General features: G+C 34.0%; 1 protein-coding gene and 1 long non-coding RNA gene across 2 annotated transcripts; one reads left to right on the top strand and one right to left on the bottom strand.

Annotated features, from left to right (window-relative positions):
• Window positions 1-571: 571 nt before the first annotated feature.
• Window positions 572-5,101, top strand: LOC112754526 (uncharacterized). Its single transcript, XR_003178588.2, has 4 exons — window positions 572-1,195; window positions 1,268-1,349; window positions 1,462-1,577; window positions 4,013-5,101. It is a non-coding gene; the product is annotated as an uncharacterized lncRNA (long non-coding RNA).
• A 4,449-nt stretch (window positions 5,102-9,550) lies between these two features.
• On the bottom strand, window positions 9,551-10,276 carry LOC112754527 (uncharacterized). Its single transcript, XM_025802200.3, has one exon. The coding sequence runs from the start codon at window positions 10,177-10,179 to the stop codon at window positions 9,685-9,687; it is 495 nt and encodes a 164-aa protein (XP_025657985.1). The 5' UTR covers window positions 10,180-10,276; the 3' UTR covers window positions 9,551-9,684.
• Between the last annotated feature and the right edge of the window lie 13,050 nt (window positions 10,277-23,326).

The following is a 23,326-nucleotide window of genomic DNA, read 5'->3' on the forward strand; positions in this document are numbered from 1 at the left end:
ATAAGACACTTAGGCAAAGGCGAGGTGTAAGACCCAGAGCTTTTGAAAAAGGGCTATCATGAGCTAATTTCAAATTCAGTATTTCTGTAGCTTTAATTTTCTGAAATTTCTTTATTAAAGAAAATTAGAGCAAGTTTTGGTTAATTGAATTTGAAATAAATTGGGATTTATCATTCAATTTTATAATTATTGGATTATTTTCTATATTTGAATTTTAAAATTGGTGGTTGTGAAATAATAAGGATTTTATATGATTTGAATTAAATAAGTAATATTTTAAATATTAATACTGCTATTTTGGAAAAATGAAGAAATTAAGTATATTATTTCTAGTTTTGAATTTGAACATTTTATTGAAAATAATTTGTAAAATTGATGAGCAAAATAGTATTTTTCTATATGTAATTAGTGTTGGATTTAATTTGGGTTTCAATTACTATATTATTCCCAATTTTATTTGAAATTACTGAATTGCTCCTAACCCTAGTTTTTAAAATAATGGAACCCTAATTCTCAAAACCCAGCAGCCGCCACCCTTTCTTCTTCCCTTCAGCTAGCTTGCAACACAACTGCGCAGCCCTATCCTAACACACACACATGGTTCCTGAACCAAATGAAAAGAGAGAAACGGAAGAGAGAAGGGAGGAAGGAGGCTGTCCGCCGGCACCACTGGGTCTCGCCACTGCCGCTGAGGTAAGGAGACGCTGAGCTGCTACACGTGGGGAGCCGTTCAGCCACCGCGCCCTACCCAGTTGGGGCCGCCACTGTTGCTCACGGGGTCGCCTCTGTCACAGATCGGAACTGAGGCGAGAGAGGAAGAGTCTGACGGGAGGGCATGCGCGCGAGGAGGGAGGAAGGCTTCGCGAGGAGCGTCGCGCCGCCGCCGCTGTCCGTGCCTTCGCCATCGTCGTTTCGTCTCAACCCAGCATCGCCGTCGTGCCCTGGCGCCATTAATGGAGTACGCCGCCGTCGCCTGAGAAGAACCCGACGGGAGAGAAAGTGGGAAAGCCAGCCGCGACGCCGCCGGAGCTTCCATTGCCGTCAGAAGCTACTACCGTCCAACCAGCTGGTGCAGTGGTTGTCGCCCGTCGTGAACGGCTGCTGAAGAAGTTGTTGTGGCCTCCGGAACCACACTGGAGCTTCTGGCCGTTTCTGCCGCTTGAGACCTTGCTACCGTCGCCGGAAAATTTTGTCGGTAAGGGTTTTAATTGAGGTTTCTATTCTTTTTGGATTTCGAGAAGGTTTTGATGCTGCATGGTTATTATAGTTGACTCACCGGAGCTTCAGGCCGCTACCGGAGCTGTTGCCGGGTCGGTTCGTAATTGCAACTGCCTCATTGTGTTAATTCGGTAAGTAATTATGTTTCGAAAGCCCTGTGTTAGTGTCTCGTATGTGTATTAAAGTCTTTACGATATTATTGTTCTTAGAATTTAGTAACTGAGGTTTCTTGTTGTAATTTAGAGCTGTTTATGCTGCCGCAAAAATGTGTGGGGCTGTGCTTTGAAGCTGCCGTTGAGTTTGGGTCGAGGCAAAAGGATTTCTGAGAGGCGTTTGGATTATAGTTTCAACATGTTGAGGTAGGGGCGCTTTTCGAAAACTATATTTTATGTATTGGAATTATTACATATGGATACTGATGTGAGGCAATGTGTATTTGGTGATTGTATCAGCCTTATGTATTATTTGTTTGTCTCGATCGATTATGAATGTTTATTTGGTTGGATTGTTGTGCGGCTTTGTAAAACGGAATGTTTTTCAACTTGATTCTTTTGAAGATTTGAGATCGAGTTTAATCCATTGAGGATTGATTTAGGTTGAGTTAATTTTCTTGATAATGTGAAAATAGAATACACTTTTGGATTCAGCCTGGATAACTTTAATTGACTTGGTTTTGATAAATAAATTATTGCTGAACCATTTCTTTAAAGCTTTGGAAATGAGTTTTATCGGCTGATAATGAATTGATTTTTGAAACGGTTTCCTTGAAATATGAAAATGAGGTGACTGTTGGATTTAGCTTGCTTTTGAACTGATTTTTGGATCTGGACTATTGAAAAGGATTGTGGAATGGTTTAGTTGGGACCCGAACCGGGTGGCAAAGTCCAAGTTTTAGGGGAGGTGCTGCCAAAATTCCGGTAGAATCCGGGACTTTATTGAAATGTTGTCTGGAAAAATTATGAGTTAAAGACTTCTACTATTTTATTTGAATTATCAAGAAAAGGATGATTCATGCTTTTGATATGAATTATTAAAGAGAAAATTGTGATTTAGTCATGTTTCTTAAGAAAAGCTTTGAATCTCTTTGGGAGAAAGTTATTTAGATGAAACTTATGTTTTAAAGATGTTTTAAATGTAAAAAGGGCTAAGTCTTTGGATTTGACTGGAGGGTTTCAATTAGAGGAGTTTTAGTGACTTTGAAAGAACTTGAACGTCTATTGACAAGTTTCATTTTAAAACGTTTTGAGAAAAGTTTTAAGTACTCTTTGAATTTTGAATTTTTGCAAGACTAAAACAATTTTGAGCAGTTTAAAACGCTTTAGAATTTATCATGGGGTTGACGCCGGTTTTGCTTAAGTAAAGTAAACGGCTTTGAAAGGAGTAATTGATTACATGACTCGGTTTGGCTTAGATCCTATTTTCCTTACTCAAATCAGGAAGCCAAGGTTTTAAAGATTTTAAGTGAATTTTGAGGAAATGAGTTATGTTATTCTCCCCTAAGGACTTGAGACTCTGCCGAGAAACCTTTGTAATAAAATCCCATTATTGGATGGATGATTTTGAATATTTCAAAATAAATCTTTAACTTGCCATGGTTATGGAAATTTTGGAAAGAGGATTCCGAGAGTGGCATTGTTTTTAAAAGGGGAACTTACTTTGAGTAAAATGTGGCTTATGAGCTTGAGATGATTTGAGAAATGAGATCCTTAAACCCAAGGCTGAAAGGAGCTGAAATTTGATTTCAGAGTAAATTGAATTGAGAAAACTGATTTATGGCTTAAATGCCGATTTTATGAATTTGATGATGTTGAATAGTGGAAGTGTTATTTTGTTATGAGTCAGAATGGCTGTGTATGATAATGAATCATGGCTGATTACGAAATATGTTATGAGTCGGATGGCTGACTATGAATTATGAATTTAAGCCGGAATGGCTGAGATAAATATTGATTCATGGCTGAGAATGAATGCATATATGCTGAAATATTGATAATTGTGATTTTGCACTTCCACTATCTGAGATACGGGTTTCCCTGGGTAGTAGCAGGGGCTAGCCACCACTGTGAAAGTCCCGGATGAGCTCATCCCCGTGAATATACACCAGTGAGGGTGTTGGATATGGATTATGATTATGATCATGATGATGATCGAGAAATAACTCGAGTTGGGGATGCACGACAGAGGGACAGTCCAATGGTTAGCTACCAGGACTTGTCGGGCTGGCTTTATAACCGACAGATGATATCATCAGCCACTAGGACAGGCATGCATCATATGCATCTATGTGACATTGTTTGGGTGTGCATATTGTACTTGGTTTGCCTTTGTGATTACTTGTGATTAACTGCTATTTGTTCTACTTGCTGTAAATGTTTGTTTGTGCTTGAACTTCCTATTTGTGTTTGTGACTGGGAATCTGTTGGAGTGTGGTGATTGGTTGTTGGTTGGGTTGTTTGGGCCTAGGGCCATGGTTGAAATGAGAATGGGCCGATGGTTGGTTTTTGGTTTTGTGTTTCTGGTTTGGAAAAGTATGAAAGGCTAATTGGTTCAGCATAGATAAACCGTTTTGAAAGGCTTTTGAGTTTTCAAGAATTGAACCATTCCTCTTTCAGAAAAGATTTTAGATTTCTCTTTTATTGTAAACCGTTGTTTTTGAAAAGAGGCATAAGACGGTTATTAATCACTGGTACGGTTTAACTTCACGTATACTATTATAGTAATTCCCAAAAAATCCTCTACTAAGAACCCTTTCGAGGATGATGTTCTCAACCCCCTACAATTTTTCCCCTTTCAGGATATGGACGCAGAAGTTACGAAGAGTTTATCTAGTTGTTGTGATGTTTTGTATTGCTTTAGTTATGGTTTATTGTTCCCTCGCCTTTATCTTTATATATTCTGTAAGAGGGATAGGAATTGTATTGGCTAATGCTTGTAATAATATTTATATATGTATATGTATATGTATGTACTCTTTGAGAGTTTTGTAAGTTGTATGGTATGTATGGAAGTACATTATCGAACGAAAGTATCTTTGGAGCGGTGTTGCGGTTTAAAGTTTTAAACAGGCTCATATTTTAGTATTAAATAGTATAAGAGTCGTCGTAATGTCCGATCTATCAGTCGCGCAGCCGGAAGCGTGAGCTTTGGTAGTTAGAGTGTTACACGAGGGAATAATACGAAAATAATTTATATTATGAAATGATAGGAAAGAAAAGAAGAAGAAAGAAAAGAAAAGAAAAAAAAATATTAAAGAAACCTCTACCACAGAAGAGCAGAGAGCAAAGATTAAAAGAATCTAAAGAAATTCCTGCCATAGGAGGGCAGAGCACAGAAAAGAAAAGAAAGAAATAACGAAAAGAAAAGAAGATAAGCAGAGATATTGTTTGGCACTAAGAACGAGCTGAGATGATTGTGTACCTACTGAAAACGAGCAGAGATATGGTGGTGAGTCCACCGAAATTTACTTTCCAGAGATACATCGGTCAATCCAGGGGATAGTCGCACTTGTAAGACAGAGGTTGCTTATAGAGGTTATCGATACATACATTGGCTAGAGAGAGCCTCACTTGTAAGACCGAGGTTGCTTACAGAGGTTATGTTTGTATACATCGGCTCAAGAGAGTCGCACCTGTAAGACAGAGGTTGCTTACAGAGGTTATGGCACTGGAAACCAAACTCAGACAAAGGTTGCTGAGTTACATCAGGAGCGGGTCGAAACCGACAGATGAGCTCATTACCTGCATTAGGGATAGACATGCATCATGATTGTTTGAGCATAGCTTCCATGAATTCTGTTTTCTGTGATTGTGTATGTGTTGTGTTTGTGTCTCTTTATGTTCTTTAGTTATTGTATGTATGATCTATGATATATGTTATGTTTATATATAATGTTGGCCTTGTGTATGTTTTACTTAATTCCTTATTATGGCTTGTGTATGTTTAATTAGTTGCCCTCGCAAATTCTTTTATAAAGTAAAAATTTTTCCAAAAATTCAATAGTGCGCTAATACGGTTACAAGCTCAATAATAAATAGTTAAAGTTTCGAATAAGCAAGTTGGTGATACTCGTTTTTCAGATTTTATTGAGGTAAAACATGTCACATTTTGATCTTTTAAATCCTCTAGAGTGAGTCCATACACATTGTTATATCTTTTTGCCTCAAACAAAACTACACTGGATTTTTCACAAATAACTAAGCAGTCCAATTTTCTAAATATAACCAAATATCCAAGATCACATAATTGACTAATGCTTAGTATGTTGTGTTTCAATCCGTTAACAAGAAAAACGTCATTTATGAAAGATGAGAAATTTTGACCTACTATACCTATGGCCACTATCTTTCCTTTACCATTACCACCGAAAGTTACAAACCCTCTATCATACTCGTCTAACTCGATGAAGAATGTAGATTTTCTGGTCATATGCCTAGAGCATCCGCTGTCCAACTACCACATGTTGTCCTTTCTTTTAGATGCTAGGCACACCTACGCAAAAATCTCAAGTAACATTAGGTATCCAAATCTTTTTGGATCCTTGAATGTTAAACCAGCTCCTTTGGCCAAGACCATTATAGTTGCCAACTATTTTGTACACTTTGTCTCCAATCATTTTTTCACATATGAAACATTGAATAGGAAAATGCCCATCCTGATTGCATAAATGACAAAACCTTTTTGGTTGCTGTTTTTTTTTTATTAGTTGGGTTTTGAAACTTTTATGTTACCTGAAGTAGAAGCCATATTTGCAAAAGGTGATATTTCAAAAGTAGTTTTAGATTTTTGATGAAGACCCAATCTAGCCTATTTATAAAGAAGTTTTTGACTAGTCAAGAGTTTATTTAAAATTTCAAAACTTTGAGCAAAGCTGGCCAGATCTTCTTTTAAGCTTTTTACCTTTGTGCAACCTTTCATTTTCTTCAAAACAGTTCAAGTATGCAATCACAGAATGTTGTTTCTCATAGCCCTTAAGTTCTGCCTTTAGCCACTTGTTTTTTTCAACAGATCAATAGCGGTTTCGGATTCTCTTAATTTATCTTTGAGAAAATCATTTTCTTCCTTTAGGATGTCATTTTGAGATTCAAGTTCATGATTTTTATTTAAGAAGCATCTTAGTTTCTTAGTCAGATGATCGATCATAAGATGAAGGTCTTAGTAGAAGGTTCAATGAAAATTACCTCATCAGTTTGACCGGCTATGAGACAGGTTTGAGATTTGTTCTCAGATTCTTCCTCCACGTCTGAATCATTTTCCATATTTTTTCAAGAGGCCATGAGCCCCTTCTTCTTTTCTTTCTTGGTCTTTTCTTCTTTCTCCAGCTTTGGACAGTCAAACTTATAGTGTCCAACCTCTTTGCAGTTGTGGCAGATGATCTTACTTAAGTCCCTTTTTGGTCTTCTTGAACCGCCTTCCTTGCATCTTTCTTTAAAATTCATCATTTCCTGAATTTCTTAGCAAAAAGAACAAACTCCTCATCCGATAAATTATCACTGGATTCATCAACCAGGGACTCAGTGAATGATTTGAGAGTAATTCCTTTCTTCTTTGTGTTATTTTTCAAGTAAGTGGTTTCAAAAGTAAGTAAATTTTCTCTCAAATCATTATATGTCATTTGATCAATGCCACTGCTCTCAGCTATAACTATAGTCTTAGTTTCCCACTCTTTAGTGAGACTTCTCAGAACTTTTCTTACTAACATAGGTTCAAGGTGAGTAATCCCCATAGCATCTAAGCCATTGATGATGACGTTGAATCTTTCAAATATTTCGTCAATAGATTCTCCTTTCTTCATAGAGAACATTTCGTACTCTTTACTCAGCATGTCTATTCTGGTTCTCTTGACTTGGGTAGTCCCTTCATGGGTGATTTGGAGCTTGTCCCAGATTTTCTTTGCTATTTTACATTTTGATACCTTTCGGTATTCCTCGAAACTGATAGCAAAGTTAAGCATATTGATAGCTTTGGCGTGGAGCTTTATCTTTTTTTTATCTTCATCATTCCATTCGGCCTCAGTCTTAGGAATGACTACACCATCTGCTCTTGTTTTGGTTGGAACTTGGGGACCATCCAAGATGATCTTCCAAATGTTGTAATCTACTAATTGAACAAAGATCTTCATTCTCTCCTTCCAATAGCTGTAGTTCTTTCCATTAAAGAACGGAGGTCTGTTGTTGGATTCACCTTCTATCAGAGTGTAGGCCACCATATTGGAACCATTGTTGTTTGCCATCAGGATCTTTTCTCCAAACTGCAAAGCTTGATCTCTTTGAGACCAAGCTCTGATACCAATTGATGGTTATCAGTGGCTAAGAGAAGGGGGGTTGAATCTTAGCCTCCTTTTCTGCTAAATATTACTTTTTGTTTTTTCAAAGAAACTTAGGAGATATTTTTACTTTTGTCTCGTATTGAGTTGAGAGACACTTTCTTTTTGTCTCCTGAGTAACAGAAACAGAAGTAAAGTAGAGAAAAAGGAGTAAAACCCAGATGTATCATGGTTCAACTACTTAGTGCAATGTAGCCTACATCCAGTCTCCATCACAATTATGATAGAACTTCACTAACTCTTTCAACATATTACATACACTAATGTTTTTCCTAGGATCTACCCAATCTTATTTGGGACAAATTCAGATTCTAACCTAATATGAATTTGACTAGGATTCAACCTAACTTTCAACAACCAAGTGCTAACCCAACTTGCAAGAAAATTCTCACAGGATCATGAAACAAAATAGAAAGATGTACAAAAAAAATCTGAGACATCTTATGGCTTTTTACTCACTGCCTTTTACCTCTCATTTGCTTTTTCTTACAAACCTCACCACATTTGCTTTTTTCAATGAGACTCAGACAGATTAAACTAAGAAAAAGAAAATACTAATGAACAACATGAAGGAGAAGAACTCAACAAGTTTAGGAAGTTATGAGAACCGAACTATGTGCTTTGTTCTTACTTTCTTGTTTTCAACCCTTGGTCGTTCACCCTTATTATAGAAGAGTGAAGCTTCCAAGGTTGAAGCTAGTTCAAGGTCCATATTGTCTTCTTCTCCTTCATAGAACTTGCAGCGGCTTCGTCAGTGATGAGAGAGAGATCCAAATCTATTGCATGCAATTTACCCATTCTCTCTCATCCTTTTTTCTTCAATCTTCTTCAATCTTGACCGTAGAGCTTTGCTTTGGCTCCAAATTTGGATTTGGACTGTGGATCTTTTGCTATTCAGATTCGACTTTGATTTCTCCATGGTTGCTTGATTTGTGCTTGAGACTTTGTGGATTTCTTCTTGGTTTCTTGGTGCAGCACAAATGAGGGAAGATGTTTTTTGATGAATTCTGACCGAAGTGTCACTAACTTTTTTGTTGTAGCTCTTTCTTCTTGCTTGGAATTGAAAACAAGCCTTTTGTTCTTCAACCCACCATAGCTTCTGCATTTTTTGTTTCTTTCTTTCTTCCTTGTGAATGACGTGACCGAAGTGAGAGGAGAGAGGAGAGAAGATTTGGCTTTCGGTGGAAGCCAAGAAGGATTAAGTTAAATTGAACTTGGATTTTAAGTTTTTTGGAGTGTGGATGTTGGTGACTTAGGTTGAAGTGTATGGATTCTGAATGTGATCACCAAATGAGTTTGTGTTGGGCCAACACTTCTTGTTTCATTTACTTAGTTCATGTGGGCTTGTATATTTGTTCCATAGGTTCTAATTGATTAATCAATTATTTTTCTGCAGACCAAATCAAATTCATTAAACAAAATTATGTTTGTTCATCACATGAATTAATTTTTCAAACTTAGCATAATTGAATAATAAAAGATTGAATAAGAACGAAATTAAGAGTCCGAAAAGAAAAAAAGAAAATCAAAGCTCTTTAAATTAAAAAAAAAATATATTTCAAACAAGATAATTTCATTTAATATATTGTGTGGGTTGTCCAATTAATAATATATAATGAGTGTTAATTAAATGTTATACCAGCTATTAGGATTGGCTTAAGTAGTAATAATACTTTTGGTGAGATATTTGACTACTTATATGCACGAGATAATAGCAAATTTTGATCTCATAAAATATACTATGAAAAAAAAAAGTATATCTAATGAATGTTAGCGGTTAACTTCACTTAAAAAAAAAAAACTTTTAAAGCTCCACCATTAAAAAATTGATGTACAAACAAGTATTTTAGTGTGTCAATCAACTTGACAAGGAATAAGAATATCGTGTCAAACAAGTACTAACACACCAGCTTTACAAAGTGATCGTGCTTGTTAGATGTAATAATTTAACTGATCTGCGTTGCTTCAGTTGTATTACGATTGAATTTAAAGTTACTCAGGCAGAATCGATAGAATAACCCGAAGAAGAGTCAATTATAGTTTTTCTGTTTTGTTTTGTTCCGTCTCTAAATCTATTACATGTTTGTGTAATGTTACGCTGTATACCATGCAAGTTAGAAACACATAAACACTACTGCTACTTGCTAGTTTACTTCTGTTATGCTTTCTAACGGTGGTTTCCACGCGTTATCACAAAAATCTCGATTACCTTCTTCTTCATCATCATCATCGGTTGCTCCCTGATTTTCACGGTGAACCATAGATAACATCTTATCAACCGAAACCACTCCCTTTTGCATCATATCCCTCAGTTGTTGCTTGCTAATAACTACCTTAATTGTAACCACTTTACTTTCTTGAACATCTTGCACTTCTGGTTCTGCAAATCTCACCTTCTTGCTAGATTTTGGTGTCGAGGGTTGCTGCGGCGGCAGCGGTGGAGGAACTAGGTGGTACAAGCTTCCGCCGAGCAGTTTGGTGTTTGGCTGAAGATGGCGGAGGAGTGAATCAGATACTGCATGGCCGGAGAAATCTACCAGAACTTGCTCAACTTTGATTGGTGCTTTGTATTCAAGTACTTTCCCATCTGTTTTCATGATCTTCACTACGTTTTCTTGAACCACCAAGCAATTCCCCATGCCTTTCTTTCTTTCCAATTTGATTTTGGTTTTGGTGATTTATGATAAGGTATGGTATGGTTGAGTATATATGGCACTTCTGTGAATGTAAGATTAAGAGCTCTGAAGAGTGCAGTATTTAAAGCAAGTGGTTCTGAGAAATACCCTCGTAGGGGTGGAATATTACAAGAGTGCCCTTTGTTTTTGTCTTTTCGGGATGCGAATAATTTTAGAGGAATGGTAGGGAGTAGTAATTTTGGTGTTTTATAATCATCAATTAGTTATCAATAGTATTTTTAATGATGTGAGATTACATCTAATGGTGGGAGATTACTCACTTTTGTTTTGATGATTAAGTGCGGGTCAGAAAATACAAAAGTTGCTGGCTCTCTAGACTTTTCCATAATTTTAAATGATTACTATATTACTTAAAAGTAGTGTCTACTTTGTTATTAAAAAAAAATAAAAATTAATATTTAATTTAAAATATATAAATAAATAATTTTAAATATTTAAATTTTGTTATAAAAGATAAATTAGACAAAAATTAAATACTAACTCACATACATCGTAGAATTGATTATGAATTTTTTCAAGAATTATGTTATTTTGGAAATTAATTTTTAGTTAGTTAATAGTTTAATTTTGATGCATTGATAATATAAAATATTTTATACAACCGTACAATTACAATCGTTTTCTTAAATAACTATTTATATAGTTAATATAAAAAGTAGTTATTTTACTAATATAAAATTATATATATAATTAGATGCATGTATAAAATGGTTTTACACCGATATTGCATCAAAATTAAATTTTAGTTAATATTAGTTAATTTTAATTTTAAAAATTTTTATTTTGTAAAAAAGTTAAGATCTAAAATTTATAAATTAAAATTTAAGGTAAATATTTTATGATTAAATATAAAATTTGAGACAAATAAATTATTTTAAAAAAATTAACTAATATTGATGATAAAATTGGGTCAAAAAGTGGTAAAATTGTGACCTAATTATTTTGTGATACATTAGTCATTCTTCATCAAAAACGACTTTATTTTCATAAATTTGATGGTTCATGCTCTTCATCTAAAAAATATTGTTTTGAATGACAACAATATGAAAACTTCACAAAGTGAATGATTAATCGGTACTATATCATTTTAATTTTGTTTAGTTAAAAATCCTGTGAATGTTTGAAATTTTTTTTATAAGATACGAAATTAATATTTATTCAACTATGATTCTGATTTAAGTTTTGCGTGGGTCAACCGGGTGAGTTCAAGTCAATGACACAATGGACGGGTCAGGACCCACTACTATCACTACGGAACGGAAAAATACATTCTTTTTGCAACACCCGAATATAATACTCTTTTATGTAATACTGATATAATTAAGTGAGTGTGTTGTCACGGAAAATTTTAGAAGGTTAGATTTAACAGTGTTTGAATAGTTTTTTGGAGTGTTTGAGAATACTCTAGATGGTTCCGGAACGTTCTAGAATGTCCTAGAAGGTCCCGGAATACCCTAGAAGGTTCTAGAAGACTCTGGAAGGTCATAGAGTATTCTAGAAGAGTGTAGATGTATATAGAAGTATAAAGAGTGATATGGAATAATCTAGAAACATTTAGAGAGTTGTGGTAGGATAGATATTTGTAAAGAAGGTTCTGGATGATTAATCTGGACCGTTGATTAGATTTAATCCTAACCATCCATTGAGGAGGTGGATGGCTATAAATAGGGATGAGAGTTAGAGTTTGGGTGTGAATCATTTGTAACCACACTTGAGCAATAAAGTGTTCTTCCACCAAAGCTTCCTTTCTCTTGTGTTCTCTTGTATTCTTAGCTTTCTTGCTAAGTATTGAGGGTTAGGCTGACTTGGTCTTAGCTCAAGAGGTTGAGTAAGTCCGAGTGCCGGCACGGTAGCGTTGGAGTGTGTCCAAGGCCGTGACAATTTGGTATCCGAGCAAGGTTCGAGAGGGAGCACAAGTCGCTTGTGGGAATGGCTTCTAGTATCACCATGGAGCATGTTGAGTCTCAAAGGGGAAGGGATACTATTCTTTCTCAATGGGGAGGCAAGAAGGTCCGTTCTTCAAGTGAGCCTAGAGGTAAGGACTCTAACTTCTTAGAAGAAAGAGTTTCTATGTTGGAAAATGTTCTATCCTCTATGGATGAGCGCTTCCAAAGGATAGAACATGACAAGGAGACCCTCGAGGCTCACGTATTAGGAGAACTAGATGCTTTCAAAGAAAGCATGCTCCAAATTGAAGAGAAGCTTGAGAATTCCTTAAAGCTATTTGAGGAAGTTCGAGTTTGGTTCGAGGAGGCGAAATCTCGACCAACCATTATAAGGGAGACGACAAAGATTGATCTCCCCAAGCCAAAGGAGTTCAAGGGCGTAAGGGACGCTCGCGAGGTGGAGAACTTCCTATGGAAAATGGAGAGGTACTTCGAAGGCCAAGGGGTGGTCGAAGAAGCAATAAAGGTACGCACTGCAGCTCTCTACCTTTCTGATAATGCTACTTTGTGGTGGAGGAGAAAGTGCGTAGATATGAAAAAGGGCACTTGCAACATAGCCAAATGGGAAGATTTCAAAAGGGAATTGAAAAGACAATTCTTCCCTGAGAATGTGGTTTATGAAGCAAGGAAGAAGTTGAGGGAGTTGAAGCACAAGAGTACGATTAGCGACTACGTAAAGGAGTTTACTACTCTCACGCTTCAAATCCCCAACTTAGCATCAGAGGATGCATTGTTCTTCTTCATTGATGGACTCCAACCTTGGGCAAAGCAAGAACTACAAAGAAGGAATGTTAAGGATGTTGATGAGGCCATCGTGGTGACCGAATCACTCACTGAGTATCATAGGGGAGACTCTAAACCTAAGTCTTCCTCCAAGCCTAGTTCTGCTAAAGGTGGGGGAGACAAGGGGAAGAGCTTCTCAACCAAGAAAGAAGGAAAATACTCTTCAAAGAAAGAGTACGAAGAAAAAAAGAAGGCTTTCGTGCCCAAAGGAGGATGCTTCGTGTGCAAGGGACCGCACCAAATGAAGGATTGTCCCAAGCTAGGGACTTTGGCATCTATTGCTGAGGAACGAGAAGTTCAAACTCAAGTAACTGAGTGTGTTGGATCTATCCAACACATAAATGCTGTGAAGACCAAAGAGGCAAGTACTGCAGAAAAGAAAGGCTTGATGTATGTCAAAGCCTTTGTCAATGAAAAACCTGTCATGGCTATGATCGACACTGGTGCTACACACAACTTCATCACGCCTGATGAAGCAAGGAGGCTTGGGTTGAAGATCACCGAAAAGAATGGTTGGTTCAAACCCGTGAATACCAAGGGTGAACCCCTTAAGGGAGTAGCAAAAGGGGTTGAGATGACTCTTGGTTCTTGGAAGGGCCTTGTGGATTTCTCAGTAGCACCCATGGACGATTTTAAAATAGTCATCGGGCTCGATTTACAAAGGAAGGCAAATATAATACCTATGCCATACTACGACGTAGTATGCGTCATGGAGAAAGGGTCTCCGTGCATGGTCCCTACAGTCTCTAAAGTTGGAGGACCACCGATACTCTCCGCTATGCAACTCAAGAAAGGGTTCAAGAAGGGAGAGATTACATATTTGGCTTTACTACAAGAGGAGTCAACAGCCAAAGGAGAAGATGCTCCCCCTAAAATCAAGGAAGTCCTTGAAGAAAATAAGGATGTGATACCTCTCGAGTTGCCAAAGCAGTTACCACCTAGAAGAAAGATGGATGACAACATTGAATTGGAATTAGGAGCGAAACCGCCTATCTCAAAACCATACAGGATGTCGGCCATTTCTATGGTTGAAGGAGATATTGTGCATACCATCAAGGAAGGGTTGCATCACAACCCACTAGCCAAGAAGTTGGTGGAGTTGGCTAGAGAAGGTAAGACCAAAAGATTTTGGTTAGAAAACGACCTTCTCTACACAAAAGGGAGAAGACTATACGTTCCTAAATGGGACAATCTGAGAAGGAAGTTGGTAAGAGAATGCCACGACACCAAGTGGGCTGGTCACCAAGGTCAGCGAAGGACCTTAGCACTCATTGAATCTTCTTATTATTGGCCTCAAATGAGAGCTGAAGTGGAGAGCTATGTGAAGACTTGTCTTGTGTGCCAACAAGATAAGATTGAAAACAAGACACCAAGTGGGTTGTTGGAACCTCTGCCTCCATCAGAGCGACCGTGGGAAAGTGTCTCTCTAGATTTCATCTCTGCCTTACCGAAGTCCGAGGGGTTTGGATCTATTCTCGTGGTAGTGGATCGATTTTCGAAGTATGCTACCTTTATACCTGCCCCTACTGACTGCACTGCAGAGGAAGCAGCACGACTATTCTTCAAGAATGTGGTGAAGTACTGGGGATTGCCTAAGAGCATCATTAGTGATCAAGATCCACGCTTCACAGGACGACTATGGACAGAGCTGTTCAAACTCCTTGGGTCGGAGCTTCATTTCTCAACAAGCTTCCATCCTCAAACCGATGGGCAGACTGAGAGAGTGAATGCCTTACTTGAGTGTTACTTAAGGCATTTTGTGAGCGCTAATCAGAAGGATTGGACAAAACTCCTCGACATTGCTCAGTTCTCATACAATTTGCAAAGGAGTGAGTCTACAGGGAAGAGTCCGTTCGAGATTGTGACTGGACAACAGCCGCTTACACCTCACTCTCTTTCTTCCTCTTACTTAGGGAAGAGCCCTGAAGCTTATCATATGATTAAGTCATGGGAAGAACAAGCAGATGCCACTCGTTCTTACCTCGACAAAGCTGCCAAGAGGATGAAGAAATGGTCAGATAAGAAGAGGAGGCATGCAAGCTATCAAGTGGGAGACAAGGTAATGATCAAACTTCTTCCACAACAATTCAAAGCCTTTCGCAAGGTTCATAAGGGTTTAATCCGCAAATACGAAGGACCATTTGAGATCATTGGACGTGTTGGGGAGGTTGCTTATAAAGTACAACTCCCTCCCTCTATGAAGATCCACTCGGTCTTCCATGTGAGTATGCTTAAACCATATCATGCGGACCAAGACGAACCGAGTAGAGGTAACTCGAGTCGTGCTCCGCCTGTGGTGATTAGATCTTTTGACAAAGAAATCGAAGAGATCCTAGCTAATCGCGTCGTGCGACAAAGAGGAGTACCACCAAGTATCCAATACTTGATCAAGTGGAAAGGGCTCCCGATAACTGAAGCTAGCTGGGAAACTCGCGAAGATCTGTGGCAATTTCAAGAACACCTAGAGCGCTATCATGAACAGAACGCGACGAGGACGTCTGCGCATTAGGTGGGGGAGAATGTCACGGAAAATTTTAGAAGGTTAGATTTAACAGTGTTTGAATAGTTTTCTGGAGTGTTTGAGAATACTCTAGATGGTTCCGGAACGTTCTAGAATGTCCTAGAAGGTCCCGGAATACCCTAGAAGGTTCTAGAAGACTCTGGAAGGTCATAGAGTATTCTAGAAGAGTGTAGATGTATATAGAAGTATAAAGAGTGATATGGAATAATCTAGAAACATTTAGAGAGTTGTGGTAGGATAGATATTTGTAAAGAAGGTTCTGGATGATTAATCTGGACCGTTGATTAGATTTAATCCTAACCATCCATTGAGGAGGTGGATGGCTATAAATAGGGATGAGAGTTAGAGTTTGGGTGTGAATCATTTGTAACCACACTTGAGCAATAAAGTGTTCTTCCACCAAAGCTTCCTTTCTCTTGTGTTCTCTTGTATTCTTAGCTTTCTTGCTAAGTATTGAGGGTTAGGCTGACTTGGTCTTAGCTCAAGAGATTGAGTAAGTCCGAGTGCCGGCACGGTAGCGTTGGAGTGTGTCCAAGGCCGTGACAGTGTGTTATCTCTAACTTCTTTTGGCTTACGATGCTTCTTATTTGGTCATTTATACGTTAATTAACAAACGTTCAAAATCAAGAATTAATTACGATATTATTTACCATGAGTGATGTTACATGTACAGATATTTTTATAATCAAATCAAATTAAATTAATACAAATTTAATTAAAAAAAAATGTATATAGATAGCCACTTTTTTTATTTCGTACTTTTTGCAGCATACAAAATTTTAAAATATATCATAAAAAATTTTATACATAACACAAATTTATTGATTTAACACATAAATTTTTGTTGCGAATATATTTTATTAGTTGGGAGAGTCAATATTTTAGGTACGTAGTCCTCTAAAAATTTGTGCTGCACATTAAAATTTTTTTGTTATGTACAAAAATTTTTGTGCTATATACCGAAATTTATGTGTTATGCGTATTTTATTAGTACAATATACAAATTTTTGTACATAGTACACAAATTTTTATTACGAATGTATTTTGTTAGTTGGATGAGTCAATATTCTGAATAGGAAAAGTCTAGGGGACCAGCAACTTTTGTGGTTTTTGGCCATCACTTAACCATCAAAACAAAAGTGAGTGATCTCCCACCATTAGATGTAATCTCACACCATTAAAAATACTATTGATGACCAATTGATGGTTACAAAACACTAAAATTGCTGGCCCCTAACATTCCTCATAATATGTAGTACTTCAAAAATTTATGTGATGCACATCAAAACTTTTGTGTTATACACCAAAATTTTTATGTTGTACACTAAACTTTACGTGCTATGCGTCCAAAAAGAAGAAGATGAAGATGACGAGGATGACAATGACGATGATGATAATAAAAGAGGACGAGGAGGAGAGAAAAAAGAGAAAAAATCAACAACAATAACAACATCATCATCATTAACAACAACAACAAGATAGTGGTGGTGGCAGCGACCACGCGATAACGACGTTAAAGAAAGAAGCGTGCAAAAGAAGAAGATGATGACGAGAAGAAGTGTCTACCTGCCTGTGTATGAAAAAGAAGAAGCACGCGAAAACCTAGTTAAAAATTTGATTTAAAAAATGCTTAAACGTCTAGTATTTTTCTTTCGAAAAAGCTCTACAACAAAGCAAAATCTCTAATCAATTCTAATTAAGTATTGTATCACACAATTAGTTAATGATTCATCAAAATTAAAAATTTATATGCCACAATTAAAAAATTTTGGTGCTCTCATCATCGACGTCGTCGTCGTCGTCGTCGTCGTCATCATCATTTTTTTTACTCCTCCTCCTCCTCCTAGTACTTCAAAAATTTATGTGATGCATATCAAAATTTTTGTGCTATACACTAAAATTTTTATGTTGTACACTAAAATTTATGTGCTATGTGTCCAAAAAGAAGATGAAGATGACGAGAATGACGATGATGATAATAAAAGAGAATGAGGAGGAGAGAAAAAAGAGAAAAAATTAAACAACAATAATAACAACATCATCATCATTAACAACAACAAGACAGTGGTGCATGGCGGCAGCGACCACGCGATAACGACGTTAAAGAAAGAAGCGTGTAAAAGAAGAAGATGATGACGAGAAGAAGTGTCTACCTGTCTGTGTACGAAAAAGAAGAAGCACGTAAAAATCTAGTTAAAAAATTGATTTAAAAAATGCTTGAATCTAGTATTTTTCTTTCGAAAAAGCTCTACAACAAAGCAAAATCTCTAATCAATTCTAATTAAGTATTGTATCACACAATTAGTTAATGATTCATCAAAATTAAAAATTTCTATGCCACAATTAAAAAATTTTGGTGCTCTCATCATCGACGTTCTCATCATCATTATCATCATCATCTTTTTTCATCATCATCATCATCATCATCATCATCATCATCATCATCATCATCATCATCATCATCATCATTTTTTCTTCTTCTTTTTGTTTCATCCTCTTAACAAAAATTTGTCACGGTTAAGAAATTTCATTGTCAAAATTGAAAAATTTATGTATCACGATTAAAATCTTCTTATAATTCTTGTTTCACCATTTTAATAAAAACTTATATCATGATTAAGAGATTTCGGTGTCAAAATTAAAAAATTTACATATCGCGGTTAAAAATTTCCAGTACTATTTTTTGATAACTTTTGTTTAAAAATTTTGGTACTATTTTTTTTATAAAAATTGTATAATTCAAAACTTCTCTTATTTTTCATTCTCACAATTTTTATTTCACTATTTTAACAAGAATCTGTGTTACGATTAAAAAATTTTAATGTCAAAATTAAAAAATTTTTGTGTCGCGATCAAAAATTTTAATACTATTTTTTAATAAATTTTTCATAATTTAAAATTCTCTCCTCTTCCTCCTCTTTTTTATTTTTTTCTTGTTCATCTTCTCCTTTTTTTTAAAAGGAAGAAAATTAAATAAAAAAATACATGCTGCAAAACTATTAAAAAAAGGAGAAAAAATAAAAAACACAGTAATAAAAACAATAAAAATAAAACACGCAAAAAAAAACATTAACACTAAAGAGCGTTGAATGTGCGTTAGTGAAAAGTTAAAATGTATCTCATATATTTTCTTTTTTTTTTTTTTACCAAAGATAGGAGACTCGAATCCGCAACCTCTTAATTGAGTATGGGGAGACTATGCTATTTGAGCTATTACTCATTGACAAATTTAAAAAGATAAAAAACTCGAACCCGCAACCTCTTAATTGAGTATGGAAAGTCTATGCCATTTGAGCTATTACTCATTGGCGTATCTCATATATTTTCACTTATAAAACTGATTTTTATTAAATTTAGATCAATTTAATTAAATTTAATCGTAAATAGTGAGACTGTTCTCTAAATATAAATTCTCAATTGAGTTCTTGTTATATATATATAGAATTTTTTTATGAAAGAAGAGGGTGGGACCCATTAAAGACAAACCACTTGTGCACTTTGGATTTTGTTGTGGTTGACTAAATCATGTGCAGCATTGACTGTGTGTTCTATGATGTTGCCATCAAAATCTATACTTGATTACGGTCGGCAACAAGTTGGAACTCGCATGTTTTAAAATTTTCCTTCTCTTTCTTTTGGTATATCATATGAGTTTTCGTATAACTTTCTATAAGCGTGTTTTTGTTTAATAAGAGCATTGCATCAATCATAACGGATGAACAAACGTAGTTGCTTATGTCACAACTGGCAAACATTATTGTAATCTCATGTACAGTTTCATAACACTTCTTTTAGTTTCATTATTCAATTGCAAGAAGCATATATTGCTTACTGGTATTTCAGTAGTTGTTAAAGCAAGCCAGGTGCATTTCAAAAGGTGCCGTAGGATTAATCTGATATGTACCACTAACTTATCTTTCATCGACATTAATATTAGCATTAATTAATATTAAAGTAACAAAGTTTGATTTTACTTTGCATTAACCACAGTTGGCAACTTGATATAGATAGTAAAGTTTTACAGCACATTAAAAAAAAAAAGCCCATATTTAAGCTTTTCTTTTTAAGATTTTCTATGATAAGTGTCTATTGTAAATAACTTTATAAATGCTTATTAAATTTAGAGACATAAAATTCGGTTGTTTGTGTTTTTAGGATAAAATAAATACTTTTTAAAAAAAAAAAAACACTTTTTTAATTTTTGAGTTATTTGTTTGGGTTTCTTTAAAAACAGAAACAAAAAATAAATAGTTTTCTTGCATTTTTGAGAAGTAGATAGAGACATAGAATCCGTTGAAGAGAGAAAAAATCTGCAAAAATGATTAAGATTATAAATTTATCTCCATAGTTTTTTAGAAAGGCAAATATATATTCATATAGAAATATAAAATCCTAACCACTAGATAAATCATTATGAAAATTTTCTATTACACTGTTCTAAGAATGAGATTAAATTATATTGTGGTTATTATTTAATTAATAGGTGTAAAAATATATTTTATTTCAAAAGAAAATTTACACCACTATTTATATTACACCCACATATATGTGTGTATATATATCTAAAATATGTGTTAGAGATGTTGCATATTATTATTAAATTAAAATATTTTTAAATAAACTATCATTTAAATTTAAATTAAAATTTATCTAATTATTTTATTTTATACCAATAAGTAAATATATAGTAAAAACAATTAAAAAATAATGCTACACTACTAATAAAATTTATCATTTTGGTCAACAATCTATATATCCTAAATATTAAATAATTTTAAATTCTAAATATTAAATTCTAACTCCTAGTCAATGAGTTATAACTTAAATAGCATAGTCTCCTCATACTCACTTAAGAGGTCGCGAATTTAAGTCTCTATATCTTTAGTAAAAAAAAAATTCTAACTCCTAATATATAATATAAAAATAAGGTATTAGTTAAAAGCATTGATTAATATTGATAAACAAATATTAACCTCTTAACATTTCTCAAACAATGATATATTTTAATTTTTCAAAGAATAGTTTTTTTCTTAATGCATCACCATATATAATTGTAATTTTATATAAAAAATACTTATATATTTTTCCTTATATCTAACTAGTTAACTACTTCTGACTCCAATACTTTTATAAAAATATCTAAATGCAGAATATTTTTCATTTTTATTTACTAAAAAAGCATTTCTCTCAAAAAAAAAAAAAGCTAAAGGAATCCATATTATTTTAAACTCGTCGGATTGATTGATACTAAAAGTTTAAAACTAAATTTAACTGTCTAAATTTTTCTATAAATAGAAAAATTTACTTGTAACTCTGTCTAATTATCAATCATGGTATTAATAATGAAAGTGAAATTGAATTGAATATCAGTAATAAGTGGTCAATAGTTGCCCCTTTAATTTGTATAAAACAGAAGAAATTAAATTAGAACTCTAAAAATTAAAGAAAGAGATTCAAAATGAAAGACAATACTCTTTCTCTATCTCCTTTTGTAGACAAAGATACTTTCTAGTTTTTAATTCGTATATGGAAACAAGTGAAGGGAACTAGTAGGAATTTAGGACAATCTCGTGGGATTGAAACATATAATATATAATAGCGTACGTCGTTGTCACTCCCTATCTATCCCGTCCTTTAATTTAATTTGATGAAGATCATGATCATCAGTTTGGCCTTGTGTCATTCTTGGCTATGCAAGTGGTGGTCCAATGGAGAAAATCTAGTACCAGATTGGTCACTGCCATGCCTTTAACAACAAGCACTCGTAAAATAATTGACAATTTTGCCACCCTTCACACCTTCATGTTAATTAATTTTGATGGCTAAGTAGCAAATTCAGGAGCAGAAATAATGTTCAAAGAACCTGGACTGAAAGTCTAAAGCTTCTTTGTTTTTGGTTGGGGGACGGTAAAATTAATATAACGATAAAAAATTTATATACCAACAAAAGGCGTTAACATTTATATCGAGATAATGTTCAGTTTAGTTTTCTAAAATTCTCACCACTCGTTAAAAATAGTTTCTAGCCTTTGAAAAAGATTCGTCTTCTCTTAATTAGTTAATTGAAGAGATTAATTAAAATGAATTTAATTGATCAATTTAAAATATTTATTTAATCATATAAAGTCTTAGTCATATTATTTTATTGTTAGTAATATTTATATCAGTATTTTATTAAAGACAATTAAATTAATGATGAACAGAAATTCAGGTTTATAAATTTATTGACCAATTTAGTTATTTTTAAAATTAAAAACTATTTTAATGAATGTTAAAAAGTTTAAGAATCAAAACTCGAGATTATTTTTATCTATATTTATATTTCAATCTGATACTTATAATTAATTTATGAACCCTCTATATAAGTTTTAGGTATTAAGACACTTTTAACAAATTTAATTATATTAAAATTATTAGTATCATTTAATAAGATAGCGGATGATATCTTTATAAAAAAAAATAAATAAAAAGAAAGTGGTAAATTAACGGAGGCTAATTGGAAGTGTGGTTGCAGAAAAGAAGGGCTTAGTGGTGGCTGATGTTGTCAACACGCATGCATGTGGTTGGAGTGTTTGGAATAATAATGAAACTTCTCGCAGGTTATTGCTTCATAGTGGAGGTAGAAAAATAGGACTATTTAGTAAGAAAATTCTATGGAATAAATATTACATAAACAGAACCAAGAAAAAAAAACAGGCCATGATGCCTTTCTTATTACCAGATACTATGTGACATATTTAGTGGGGCTTATCCTCCATATCCATGAATATTCATCTCTAATCATAGAAATGAACCACCCTAGTTCGAGATATACTTGAGGATATCTGCATGACTTATCAGAATAACATTATTTTAGAGCAACAAAAGTTTAATTTTGTAACAATATCATATATAGCTTATAATTTATATTTAATTTTTATAACTGATATAAGAAATAATTTTTTTTTAAGAATTAACACTACAAAAAGTCAAAAACTCACTCAAAACTGTTGAATTTATTGTCAGATAAATTTTGTAGAAAAAATTTTGACAAAAAATATTTATTATTGAATTTTAGAGACCAATACTTCATTTGTTGCTATCAGATTAATCTGACAGTAATTAAAAAAAAAAAGACAAATTTATTTTGTTATTACTATCAAATTTAATTATCGTTGAGCATATTTGTAGATAAATTCAATGATAATAAACATATTTCTAGTAATTCTTTTCATATGATTATATATCTATTCTTTGCTAATGTCACATGCTTACAATGAAAATAATTAGCCACTTGTTAATTAGTTGTATAGATTGCGTATTTAAATATAAAATAATATATATAATAATTAATTTAATAAATGATTTTTAATAAAATCTTTTTAATTTTTTTTTTGTACTTTTTCAAAATGTAAAAAATAGAAATGGATAAAATTGAAACAAACCTTTTAAAACAGGAGGGAATCTTTATTTATTTATTTTATTTCAGAAAAAGGTATAGTAAGAACCCAAAAATAGTGACCATATCTTCCTATACACTAAGTAAAATAAAATAAAAAGAAAAAAAATAAGAAGGGAAAAAAAAAGAAAGAAATTAAAGAATCTATATATATGTGGCGTGATAGTTCTCTCTCTCTCTCTCTCTTTATATATATATATATATATATATATATATATATATATATAAAGATTAAAATGATATTTAAACTTTGATATATAAAGTAGAAATTAAAAAAGAAATTTAAGAAAAAAATTAAATAACTCAGATGCTTATGTATTTACGTACTACCTTATTGAGACATCCAAAAAAATATGTTACCTTATTAGTTTTATATTTATTTATAGAAAAATGAGCTAGAAT

The sequence above is a fragment of the Arachis hypogaea genome, chromosome 16 (assembly GCF_003086295.3).
Source record: "Arachis hypogaea cultivar Tifrunner chromosome 16, arahy.Tifrunner.gnm2.J5K5, whole genome shotgun sequence".
In the NCBI taxonomy this organism is placed as follows: domain Eukaryota; kingdom Viridiplantae; phylum Streptophyta; class Magnoliopsida; order Fabales; family Fabaceae; genus Arachis; species Arachis hypogaea.

Bases quoted from the DNA above. Each gene is read 5' to 3' on its own strand.
- LOC112754527 (XM_025802200.3), bottom strand. From the start codon at position 10,179: ATGGGGAATTGCTTGGTGGTTCAAGAAAACGTAGTGAAGATCATGAAA.